This window comes from Drosophila albomicans, chromosome 3, assembly GCF_009650485.2.
Source record: "Drosophila albomicans strain 15112-1751.03 chromosome 3, ASM965048v2, whole genome shotgun sequence".
In the NCBI taxonomy this organism is placed as follows: Eukaryota; Metazoa; Arthropoda; class Insecta; order Diptera; family Drosophilidae; genus Drosophila; species Drosophila albomicans.
This window is the reverse complement of record NC_047629.2, coordinates 47,293,613-47,305,168: the sequence shown is the minus strand read 5'-3', so window position 1 is coordinate 47,305,168 and position 11,556 is coordinate 47,293,613. Positions and strand designations below refer to the sequence as shown.

General features: G+C 44.7%; 3 protein-coding genes across 4 annotated transcripts; 1 reads left to right on the top strand and 2 right to left on the bottom strand.

Annotated features, from left to right (window-relative positions):
- Positions 1–761: 761 nt before the first annotated feature.
- On the bottom strand, positions 762–2,005 carry LOC117568090 (methyltransferase-like protein). 2 transcript variants are annotated; one of them, XM_034248468.1, is made up of 2 exons: positions 1,666–1,820; positions 762–1,609 (listed from the first exon to the last, which is right to left on the bottom strand). In XM_034248468.1, exons 1-2 carry the CDS (start codon positions 1,818–1,820, stop codon positions 799–801), a joined length of 966 nt encoding a protein of 321 aa, XP_034104359.1. In that variant the 3' UTR covers positions 762–798. The 2 variants fall into 2 exon arrangements, with proteins under 2 accessions (XP_034104359.1, XP_034104361.1); XM_034248470.2 differs by having other exon boundaries at positions 767–1,609; positions 1,790–2,005.
- Positions 2,006–2,104: 99 nt separating this feature from the next.
- On the top strand, positions 2,105–3,428 carry LOC117572502 (protein big brother). Its single transcript, XM_034255353.2, has one exon. The coding sequence runs from the start codon at positions 2,302–2,304 to the stop codon at positions 2,944–2,946; it is 645 nt and encodes a 214-aa protein (XP_034111244.1). The 5' UTR covers positions 2,105–2,301; the 3' UTR covers positions 2,947–3,428.
- Positions 3,429–3,732: 304 nt separating this feature from the next.
- On the bottom strand, positions 3,733–7,891 carry LOC117572499 (coatomer subunit alpha). Its single transcript, XM_034255350.2, has 3 exons — positions 7,777–7,891; positions 6,630–7,667; positions 3,733–6,564 (listed from the first exon to the last, which is right to left on the bottom strand). The coding sequence occupies exons 2-3, from the start codon at positions 7,573–7,575 to the stop codon at positions 3,797–3,799; spliced, it is 3,714 nt and encodes a 1,237-aa protein (XP_034111241.1). The 5' UTR covers positions 7,576–7,667; positions 7,777–7,891; the 3' UTR covers positions 3,733–3,796.
- Between the last annotated feature and the right edge of the window lie 3,665 nt (positions 7,892–11,556).

The following is an 11,556-nucleotide window of genomic DNA, read 5'->3' as shown; positions in this document are numbered from 1 at the left end:
AATATTCCTCTTTATTATTAACATTATGTACAGCAATCTACAGAAATTCATAATTTTCGATTCTGATTATTATATTCCTCTTATTGTGCCCAAAAGATTATAATCATTTGATCAAGAATTACATTCACATTATATTCTAAGGAATGTTTGTAATACTTTGTATTTTTTCTATTTATGAATTATATTTCATATTAAATGTTCACTTGTTAAAGGGTTTATTACGAACACAGAATTATAATAATAAGACTTTCAAATTCAGCACTTAATATGCACAAACACTTAGTGCAAATACCTCTGATTTGATAGCACAGCACATTATAAATATTTTTCTTATATTTCAAAATTTTAACAAAACCGCTTTTTTTAGGTCTTGACACCAAGTAGAATGCAATTTTAATGAGCTGCTTGTTCAGTTGTTTACCTACAAAAGTTCACATTCAAAAACATATAGTACAAATAAACTGATTAGAATTAATCAATAAATCAGTTATCAGTTAATCTTATTTCTGAATTCGTGACAAATACAAAATCCCATTATTAGCATTTGCTTCTTCAATTAAAACTTCTTGTTTGAACAGCTGATTTAGCAAATGTGGCGCCATCTATTTTTCTTTTTCTATTTCTCTTCTGATATAAAGCGATCAAAGTCACAATATTATTTTTATTACTGCAAAATATGAGGTTTGGCTTCTTTAACTGGCTAGTGATAACTCGCTATTAAATTGTATTTTCCAGTTTGAGTATAAATAAAAGCTTGATGATTTTTTCTTTTTGTATATTTATGTCAACAAGATCGTTTTACAGTGGTTTTCGAAATTTTGTCTGTATCCAAACTCGATACATTTTAAGACCACGTCCACGATTGACCTGCAACCGTCTGTCCACGATGAGCTGCTCCTCCTTTAGTCCAGTCTTGCTGAACATGTCACGAATTTCCTGCTCTGTGAAAAAGTATACCATGGTGCCATCGCCACGTACATAGAAATTGTCCTCCAGGCACTTGCCACTCTTGAATCGCAACTGCGCCAGGTCATAACGTCCATAGTCGCGAAACAGCAAAAGCCCACCTGGCTTAAGATAGCGATAACAATTCTCCAGAACTCGCTGCATTTTAGACGGCTCGATGGCGGACAAAACAAATATCATCACAATAATGTCCTGTGAGTTCTCCTCAAAGGGAACCTGCCACTGCTCCTCTGTCGCATCCATAACAAAGACTTCACAGCGCTTGGCGTCAAACTGTCGCTGACTGCGCAAGATTTCAATAGCTCTCTCTGAGAAATCACATCCATATACCCGCAGTTGCGTTTCCGAGCTGAGCTCTAGTATGGGAAAAATAGTATTTCCAACTCCACAGCCTAATTCGAATATGCTTCTGGCTTGTGTTTTATCGTTAGCCTCATTTGGCGCCAGCTCGGGAAATTCTGTCAAGAGCCAGTGGCGATCTTTGAAAAAGCCATTGTCGTGTATGCCATAAAATGAATTCCAAAACTTGGGTGCATCCGATTGAAAGCGTTCCCGCTGATCGTCACTCATCTTCACCGTCGAGTTCTTTTCAACAGCCGCTTGAGCGGCCTCCTCCTGCTCCGTGTCCCATTGCACGTGGTCCCTGTGTGAAGTGAATTTTAGGCATTGCCCATCAATTGTCTATTATATCTTTTATACCATGCATTAAACTGAAACACCTCGCTCGCATCAGTAAGTATCCGATCACCAGCGCCGCTTGGTTTCTTGCGCAGACGAGTGTGTTCCCAAGTTTTGCTGGCAAATCTTCGTTGGAGATATTTACCAAGCGTTGTGTTTGAACACGTCGGCATCATCCGTAAGCAAACGTGTGCCGAACTGAGGGCGCTTCTCATTGTCGCCAGCATCCTCCACAGGCTGACTCGCTTCGCTCATAGCACGTATTCTAATAAGAATAATTCTAAATGCAATTAACAAATTGTAAACAAACAGCAACCGCGTTGCGTGTGAACTCAATGTGACAGCATGCTTGCTTTTCAAATATACCGAAAATGCACATGCTGGTCACACATTGTTGCACAGCGTAGCCAGACAATTGGCGTACAAAGCAAACATCGGTCAATCGACCGACCTCCACACCTTATCGGTTAGTATAACAAAACCGCAAGTATTTTTTGTTGTACGCTGCGTTGTTTGTTGCTGGTTTCCTGCACAGCAAATTGAAATTACAAAAATAAGAAGCAAAAGCGCCAAAAACAAGTGAAACTGCGAAAACTGCGCGAAAAAGAGAGTCTAGTGTATAGTGCAAATAACAAATAATAAAACGCGCTTACAAAGATGATGAACGAGGCTGCAGCACTGGCAAACATGATACCCTACGACACAATTGGACTCTACGAGCAGCCCAAGCCGCGTTTTATCTTCAAAATGCCACGCGTAGTGCCCGACCAGAAGTCCAAGTTCGAGAGCGACGAACTCTTTCGTCGTCTGAGCCGCGAGAGCGAGATACGCTACACAGGCTATCGGGAGCGCAGCATCGAGGAGCGTCAGGTGCGCTTCATGAACGGCTGTCGTGAGGGACACACGGAAACCAGTTTTGTGGCATCTGGAACGAACCTGCAGCTGGTGTTCAATGCCAATCAGAATCCCTATCTGCACGACAAAGAATGCGACTTTGACAAGGAGCACGGCAAGGTGCACATAAAATCCTATTTCATTATGAACGGAGTCTGTGTGCGATTCCGGGGCTGGCTCGATCTGGAGCGTTTGGATGGCGTTGGTTGTCTGGAGTACGACGAACGTCGGGCCATGCACGAGGATGCCATACTACGTGATCAGATCGATCGCTACAACCAGCGACTGCGCGAATTCGAGGACACCAAGCGCGCCTATCGTGACAATCGCCAGGATGAGATGGAGGCTGTGCGACGGGGCGTCGCATCCGGCGGCATTGGTGTGGGCGCCAGTATGTGGAGACGTTAGTTAGACTTTTGGACGGCTTCGTCGACAGCCTCAGCAGCATCGGCGTCGCCGTCGTTACAGCTACAACAACAGCATCAGCATCAACACCAGCAACAGCAGCATGAGACTCAATTCGCAACAAATACTCAATACTTTATGGAAAACTAAAGTTGCTCCTTCTACCAGAACCCAAAGCACACAGATTTTGAATGGGATTACGATTAGATATAAATGTATGATTCGAATATGCTCTTAGATTTAGTAATTAGCGTCTAGTAAGATTAATGCAAATACTACTTAACTTTTATGGTATCAAACATAACAATTTAATGTGAATGTTAGTGACGTACATATTTATATTTAAATTACACAATAAACTTACGCATATAAAAATTTCCGATATCTCGAACCATGACTAACGCATTATTGCATCACTAATCTTAATAATAATCATATGAATACACTAAGTAAGCTAAAAATCAAAATGAAGCGAGTTTTTATTTTTAACTGTAACGAAAAAATTGAGATTATAGCTCTTTAGGCTTTCGAGAGAATTCCCCAGCACAGTAAGAAAAGCTGCCGTCAAGTTTAGATAGCAGCAGACCGTGGATTAAAATTTTGTAATCTTGAAATTAAACTAAACATTTAAAGTGAGTAAAAAAATTGTTTATATCAAATTTAGGATTAAATCGAGCACCTTCATTTTTCAAATTTGATGCTCTCATGCTTATGTCTTCTAAATCCTTTTGGATAAATAAGAAAAGCTCTTTCACATTTGAATAATGATTGCAATGTATTTGTCGTATATTGTATTATAACATTATAACTAAGGCAATTAATAATTAATGCGTAACGTTTCGTTCCGTTCCGTTTAACGGAACTGCAGCGTGGAAATGCGCAATCCAATGCTATCCTTGCCCACCTGGCTGACCTCGCAGACGCCACAGATGCTGCCCTTGTACTGCGGATCATAGGAGGAGCCACAGAAGGGGCAATTCACCTCCGGTTTGCCACGATAGATCGGCTTCCAGCTGATGGCGCAGATATTAAATGGATTGAACTCATCGTACTGCAGCTGATGCTCATCAACGGGATTCACCTCGCAGGCCTGCAGAATTTTGCGCACCTGCTGCGCCACCTCTGGCCTGGGAGCCAGCTCCAGCAGACGACGGGCAAATGAGGCGGCTGTCTTGTAGTTCTTCAGCTTGAAGAACATATTCAACGCAGTGCGCAGCGTGAGAATCTGATGAACCGGCTGCAATTTGCAGTGTGTAAAGTAGGCGGCCATTTCACAGAGACGCTTCTGCTCCTCCAGCGTTGATTTCGGCATGCCCTTGCGCACAGTTTCCATCTTTAGGCCAACAATGTACTCTGCACAGATCTTGAGCAGCTGCTGGGCCTCGGCCACGTCCAGTTTGGTGTCCACCACCAGCAGCGGAATACTTATGAGTATGGAGTGGAACTTTTCGATGGCCTCGCTGAATTTACCCATGGTGGTCATCTGATAACAGGCCTGCAGACGTGACACCAACTCATTCAGTTTAATGCCCAATGCGGGACGCTGTTGCTTGGGATTCGTTTCGCCAGCATTGCGCAGCGGATAACCCGACAGCGATTGCAGATTCGGATACGCCGTGTAGCTGGTGCGAGTGGCCGCATAGTTCTGCAGGAAGAGCGACTTGAAGGGCTTAAAGTTGACGACGCCCAGCTGATCGTTCAGCAGACGGAAGGCACTCTCAAAGGCGCCCGCCTTCACATGATCCACCACCAGCTGCGAGTTGTTGGCCCAATGTTGTGCTGGGGATTGACCCTTGTTGGGTGCCGCATAGTAGTTGCTATCAAGTGCCGAGGCCTTAATCTTGGAGGCCAATTCGAGTGGCACCACCAAATCATCATCGCCAACATCCCAGCCACCGCCGCCAGCAGCATCATCCTGAGCCTCATCGTTGCTCAAAGCATCGTGCATCTCCTCATCGCCATCATCGTCCTCGCCCAAGCCCAGATCAGCATCGGCGCCCCAGCCATCGCCGCCGCCATTATGCTCATCCAGCAGCGCGGCATCCGCATTGATGTTGAGCGCTTGGCGTGCTGTGGCACTGGTTCCAGCACGCGTCACCATGGCGCCCTCGAAGAAGCCCTTCGAGACGGACAACAACGGCCAGTTGGTCTCCAGCTGTTGAATGGGCACCGGCGGCTGCAACAATTGCGCATTTGGATTAATCTCTGGCAACGAGCTGCCCTCGTCGGTAATGCTGGCACCAATGGTCTCCGCCAGATCATCCAATCCATTTGTGGCGGCTGTTAGATAGGCCAGCGACAGTTGGCCACAGTTCTTGAGAATGCCGACGCGTTCCTTGACATCGCCTAGGAGCAAGGCGCCCTGATATTGTGCGGAGACATCCTTACGAATCTCTGCAATCTTATTCATCTTCTTGAGCTTCTCCAGATTGCCAGTGATCAGATACAGGAAGCTCAGCTTGTCAAAGTTCTTGGTGCGCTGATAGCACATTTCCACCACCTGATGATTGCCCTGCAGCAAAGCAGCTTGTCCCAAACGATTCCAGCAATCTTTGTCATCTAGCGCCTTGGCCGCCTGCAATGCTATCTCAATGTTGCCGCACTCCAAAGCCAAGCCAAAGCGTGTCTTCTCATCCTTGACGAAATGCAGAGCCACCTCGGGATAACCCTTCTGCTGCAGATAAGCAATGATGCTCTGGCCAACGAGTCGAGCATTGCGCACCATGTGCAACACTTCGTCGTATTTGCGTTGAATCAGCGCCAACTTGAACTTGTACTCCGTGGGATCAATGTGAAGCACGCGGGTGCGACACTCGCGATCCAAGCAGAACACTTGATTGCCCTTGACACGTGTCAAATAGATGGGCAAATCCAGGGTGCGAATGATGCCGTGATCGCCATTGGTGATGGCATATTTGATGTGATTGCTGGTCGTATAGATGAACACACCGGACTCATCCCAGGCACCGGATTTGACGCGACAATTCTCCTGAACGGTGCACAGGAACTGCAGACGACGATCGCAAATGGTCACCGAATGCTTGCAGAGCAAAGCGACCAGCGACATGTCTGGCGACCACACAACATAGCGGCACTTGGCCAACTTAATGCTGCCCACCGACACAAGACGTTGCACTTCGTACAGAGTCACATATTCTGGGTCACGAATGAGCAACATGCCAGTGCCTGCATAGAAGATCTCCTCACAGAAGGTGGGTATCTTTTTGGTCACCTCGTTCTTAAAGTTCTTCACCACCAGCTGCTGATTGCGATCGAGCACCGCAAAGCGATTGCGTGCCACCCAAATTGCTGTGATGCCCGAGCTGCGTTTGCTGTCCGATTCATTTTGACGCTCACTCTCGCTGTCCTTGGGTATCTGGCACAGATCATAGGTGCTATTCTCCAGATTGTTGGTGCGTGTGCAGATGAGCACGGCATTAAGCGCCGGATTGTAGGACATGCTGTACACAGGCGATTTGCCAGGACGCAGTTGCATCACCACCGTATCCTTGGTGGTGGTAAAGTCCAGTTTGCGCAAAAAGCGATCCTTCACGTAGTACAGCATGTTGCCATGGACTGCGTAGGCGGGACGCTCACGCTCCAGCTTAAAGACCACCATGCCTAGGCAGGGGAAATATTAGATTAGCATTGAAAACTATGTGATTTAAGCCATCTTCCAATCTTACCGCCATCGTGACCGGCTGCAAAGAGATTGAGGGTGGGATGCGCTGCCATAATCCAGAAACGTTCGTTGTCACGTCGGAATGTGAACAGACACTGACGTTTCGTCATGTCCCAGACGCGTATGCTGCGATCTTCACCATTGGAAATGATCAAGTCCTGTCGTGGATGGAACAGCACACACGACACATTGTTGTAGTGACCACGGCAAGTGTCCACCTCCCAAGCCTTGTACTCGTTCATGCGCCACAGCTTGACCAAGCGATCATCGGCACCGGATACAATCAGAGGCAGTGTTGGGTGGAAGCTGGCCCAATTGACGCCACGATCGTGACCCTCTAGCACATGCTTGACCACAGCATCGGCCTGACCGAACAGATCTGTGGCACCTGGATGACCCTTCAGATGCTCATCGAGTCCTCCAGGGCCTGGGGCGACATTCTTCTTGCGCAATCCCGAAATGTCCCAGACGCGCACAGTCTGATCCAGCGATGCGGACACAATCTGATCCTCGGTGGGATGGAACTGGGCGCACATCACATAATGATTGTGGCCGGTCAGCACACAGATGCAGTTGCGCGATTGCCAGTTCCAGATGCGGATAGTCTGATCATCGGAGGCACTCAAGATCCATGGATACTCGTGATGGAATGCCACTGTGCGCACATAATCTAAATGCGCCAGCAGTGTGAAGATGCAACGGCGTTGCTTGTAATTCCACACCTTGATCTTGTAATCATCACCGCCCGAGACAAATAGCGGCATCTGTTGGTGAAAAGCCACACTACGAACGGGGCCATCGTGTTCGTCGAACTTCTCAAGCAAGGTGTGCATGCGATAATCCCACAACTGGATGACACCGCTGTGTAAACTGGTGAGAATCCATGGCCGTTTCGGATGGAACGACAAGCCCTTGACACGGGCCGATTTTGACTCGAAATTGGTCAACATTTTGTTGCTGCCGTGGCGGTGTCTCCTCAATTGATTTCGGCGTTTGACGTTTGACTTTACGTGTACTTAACTATTTCCTGCCGTGCACTTTTCTGCAAACAATTGAAATAAAAGGATGCGTTAGTGCATGTGGCGAGATACTACACTATATATGACAATTAATTGTTAATATATTTAACAATTTTAAGTAAAAACACACACCAATTGCACAAATTTTTCAAGTGACACGTCAATTATCTTCTTCTTGTCCAGCAGTTTTGCAGAGTTGTCACCCTGCCGTCAGAAATTGCAGCATACATTATCGATTGCGATATCGATATATATTAATTGATCTCTTCGCCCATCTCTAGCATGGAAACAGCTGTTTTTTGTTTTGGTATATAAATTGTGAAAACAACAAAAAGGGCTAAAGGGCTTATTTGCTTTTTCCCTAAAAATGCTAATATGAGAATTATAAAATCGAATTATACAAAGAAATTTTGAATATCTATACAATTCCAACTAGGTGTTACGAGTTTTAAGGTTTCTGTATTTGGGTAATTGCCATTGTCGTTAAAACGTATATTTTAAAAATTGTGTTGTTTAGTCTCCGTTTAGCTATCATCCTGCGCGGACGCTTTTTCTTTCGGTCCCTTTTTCAGCTCATTTCGATCATTTCAGCGGTTTTTCCCCTATTTTCCCACTATTTTCTCTAGCCCACAGGCACAAGGGGAATAGGAGAATTTGTAGGCGCGATCATGGCCAGCACGTCCAACTCAAGTGGGAGAATCGCCACCAGGCGAACAACTGCCACTGCAATCAATTCGGCTTCTTCAAAATAAATAATTCAAAATTGGACGGCAAATCCAACAAAATGAACACTCCAAAAGAAACCAATAAAAAAAGTATGACCAGCTCTGAAGCCACGCGCTCAGAAATAACGGACAAAACAACAAAGCAGAATAAAACGGAAAAGGCAAAAACACCAACAATCACCACGGATAACGGAACTAGCAAAGAAAATGTAAATGGATACTCTTACAACGAAAACCACAAGGGCCCTTACGCGGTATATCTTGAAAAAAATTTAAATGGAAATAGCGGAGCCATAAACTCCATCGAGCTGGCGGCTTTTCTGTCGTCAAAAGAAATAGAGGGCATAGAGGAGATTAAGAAGATGGGGTACGGACGGTGCAAAGTCGTTTGCAACTCGGCGCAGGCCGCTAATAACTTGGCTTACTGTGGCGATTTACTTGCAGGCTGCTACGAGCCGAAGATCCCTCGCCACCTAGTAAACACGGCTGGCATTATTTTCAATATCCCTTTAAACCTTTCAGATTCCGACATTTTAAAAAACATTAAATCTGACATCACAATAGACCAAGTCGAACGCATAATGAAAAAATCTCGAATTGACGGACAGCTTATCCCGACTGGACGAGTAAAACTGTGGTTTAATGGAGCAGTGATTCCTAAAGAGATAAAGCTTATGTACTCTAGACTGTCTGTTCAGCCGTTCATTTATTTTTGCCAGTGTTTTTGCTGCTTCCGGTTTGGCCACCTGGCTAAACATTGCAAGAGCAAGGCCAGATGTTTCAGGTGCGGCCTTGCACATGACAAGCAGGAGCCTTGCGGCCCAACCTCATGCGTCAACTGCAAGGAGCAGCATGTGGCGACTGACCCAAATTGTCCGGCGAGGATAAAAGAATATTCGATTAAAAAAATAATGGCTTCCGAAAATATGTCTAGAAAGGATGTAAAAACTAAATTCCCCTCCATTTTTCAGAAAGCTTCACCCCCTCCGCTCGATGCGTTGAACTTCCCACAGCTACCCAAGCAAACAGGCAACCCTAGATCAGCCAGATCCTCAAATTCTTCACTTCAGAGTACGCCAGTCCAATCCTTTTCAAATCCTACACCAGTGAGAGCAGCCAGCCCGAACCACTTCTTTGCTGAGGAGAAACTCAGTCAGTTAGGCACTAAAATTGCTGCATTTGTAACTGAGTGCAGAGAGGACACCACAACCAGTCTTTTCTCAGCTTTTCTCGTGGAGCTTAGAGATTTTATAAATTCAGCCAACGCAGAGATAGATGCATATAAAATAGCTAGCCAACTCTCTCTTGGAAACGTCCTATCATCATGAAGATCCTCCAATTCAACATCCAAAGCCTGACCTACAACAACAACAAACAACTTCTATATATGTACCTTGACAACAACAACATAGACATAGCTATTATTTCTGAAATCTGGGTTATGGACAACAGCGATTGTAGCATACCTGATTACAAATTTTATTGCAAGCCTAGGGAAGACGGATATGGAGGGGTAGGAATATACATTAGAAACAACATAACCTTTAAGATACTAAATCCCATTACCAAAATCGAATGCGTTGGAATTCAAACGCTAAATTTGAAACACAATCTAAATATCTTTAGTATCTATTCCTCCCCCTCCACCTCAGCTGCGGATGTTGGACTTGGTTTGCAGAGTATTTTTCAATTTTCAGCAGGTCTTAATAACCCTTCTCTAGTCGCGGGAGACATAAACGCCAAGTCAACATCCTGGGGTAGCCCAAGCTCTAACTCCAAAGGCCAACTTGTGGAAGATGCTGCCATGGACGCGGGCTTTATTTGCCTAAATGATGGTTCCCCACATTTTCCCGTAGCGTAAACCAATCCTCCGTCTTAGATCTAGCATTTACCAACTCAAGAGCAAGCAATATTAGATGGTCAGCGCACGATGTACGCATTACAAACAGCCCCCATTTCCCAATATTCATCTGCTTTGACAATCTTCCCACAGCAACATCACATAGGAAAGTTTTACATAACAAAATCGCAGATGCCTTCGCTGAGTGTGAATTCACCAGCCTAGAGGACCTAAGCGTGAGTGTTAAAAAACTCACAAAGCAGCACACTATTATAATTAGTTCGGAAAATAGATATAAGCCAAAGAAATGGTGGGACTCAGAAGTAGACAGATTGTTTAGATTAAGAAATGCTTGCAGGAAAAAGTTTTACAGCACAAAAAAGAGAGAAGACGCACTGAAAGCTTTTGAAGCAGATAGAAACTTTCAAAATCTAGTCAAAAATCGCAGAAAGTCCAGCTTCCAAGAATTTGTGAACGAATTTTCCTCAGCTTCAAATGTTTGGGCCAAAATTAAAAATATAAAAAACTACAAAAAAGTTAAAAGAATTGGTAATAAATGGACGGAAGAAGAGGATCAAAACTTTCTTCAAAGCGTAGTAGACACCACTAGACCTATGTGCCCCCCAAATAGTTAGCAACGGCGTAGAAGACACAGACCCTCGTAATCTACCCTTCGACTTATCGGACTTCAATGAATTTGTTAATGCTAGAAATCCCAACTCTGCCAGAGGTCTTGATGGCATTTCATACAAAATGATCCAAAAGCTGGATCACAGAAGGAAATGCTGTTTTCTGGAGATGCTAAACAAGAAATGGTCCATGGGCGTCATTCTTGAAAGTTGGAGAAAGATTGGAGTAGTCCCCATCCCTAAGAAAGGTATGGACACCTCAATAGTAAGCAACTACAGACCGATTTGCCTATTGAGTGTCCCTTTTAAAATACTAGAGGGGCTAGTAAAACAAAGAATGGAGGAGCATATTCGAGCGAATTTAATAATCCCAGAAAGATCATACGCTTTTCGCCGCCAGAGATCTACAGCCTTGTGCATCAATGATCTAATAAATAAAGTTCAATCACTGAAGTCCAAGCAGTATCAAGTCTTAGCAGCATGTCTAGACCTAAAAAAAGCTTTTGACTGTGTAAACATAGACATCCTCCAGTGTAAGCTAAACGAACTAGGTTTTGATAGGCATTTGGTCGAGTGGATTGCTAGCTTTTTACGCAGGAGGACGCTAGTCAAGGGAAATTGTGAAGTTACAATTGGTAAAGGTGTGTGTCAGGGTAGTTGCCTTAGTCCAACTCTGTTTAATTTGTACACGGCAGGACTCCACGATCTAAATGGCCCA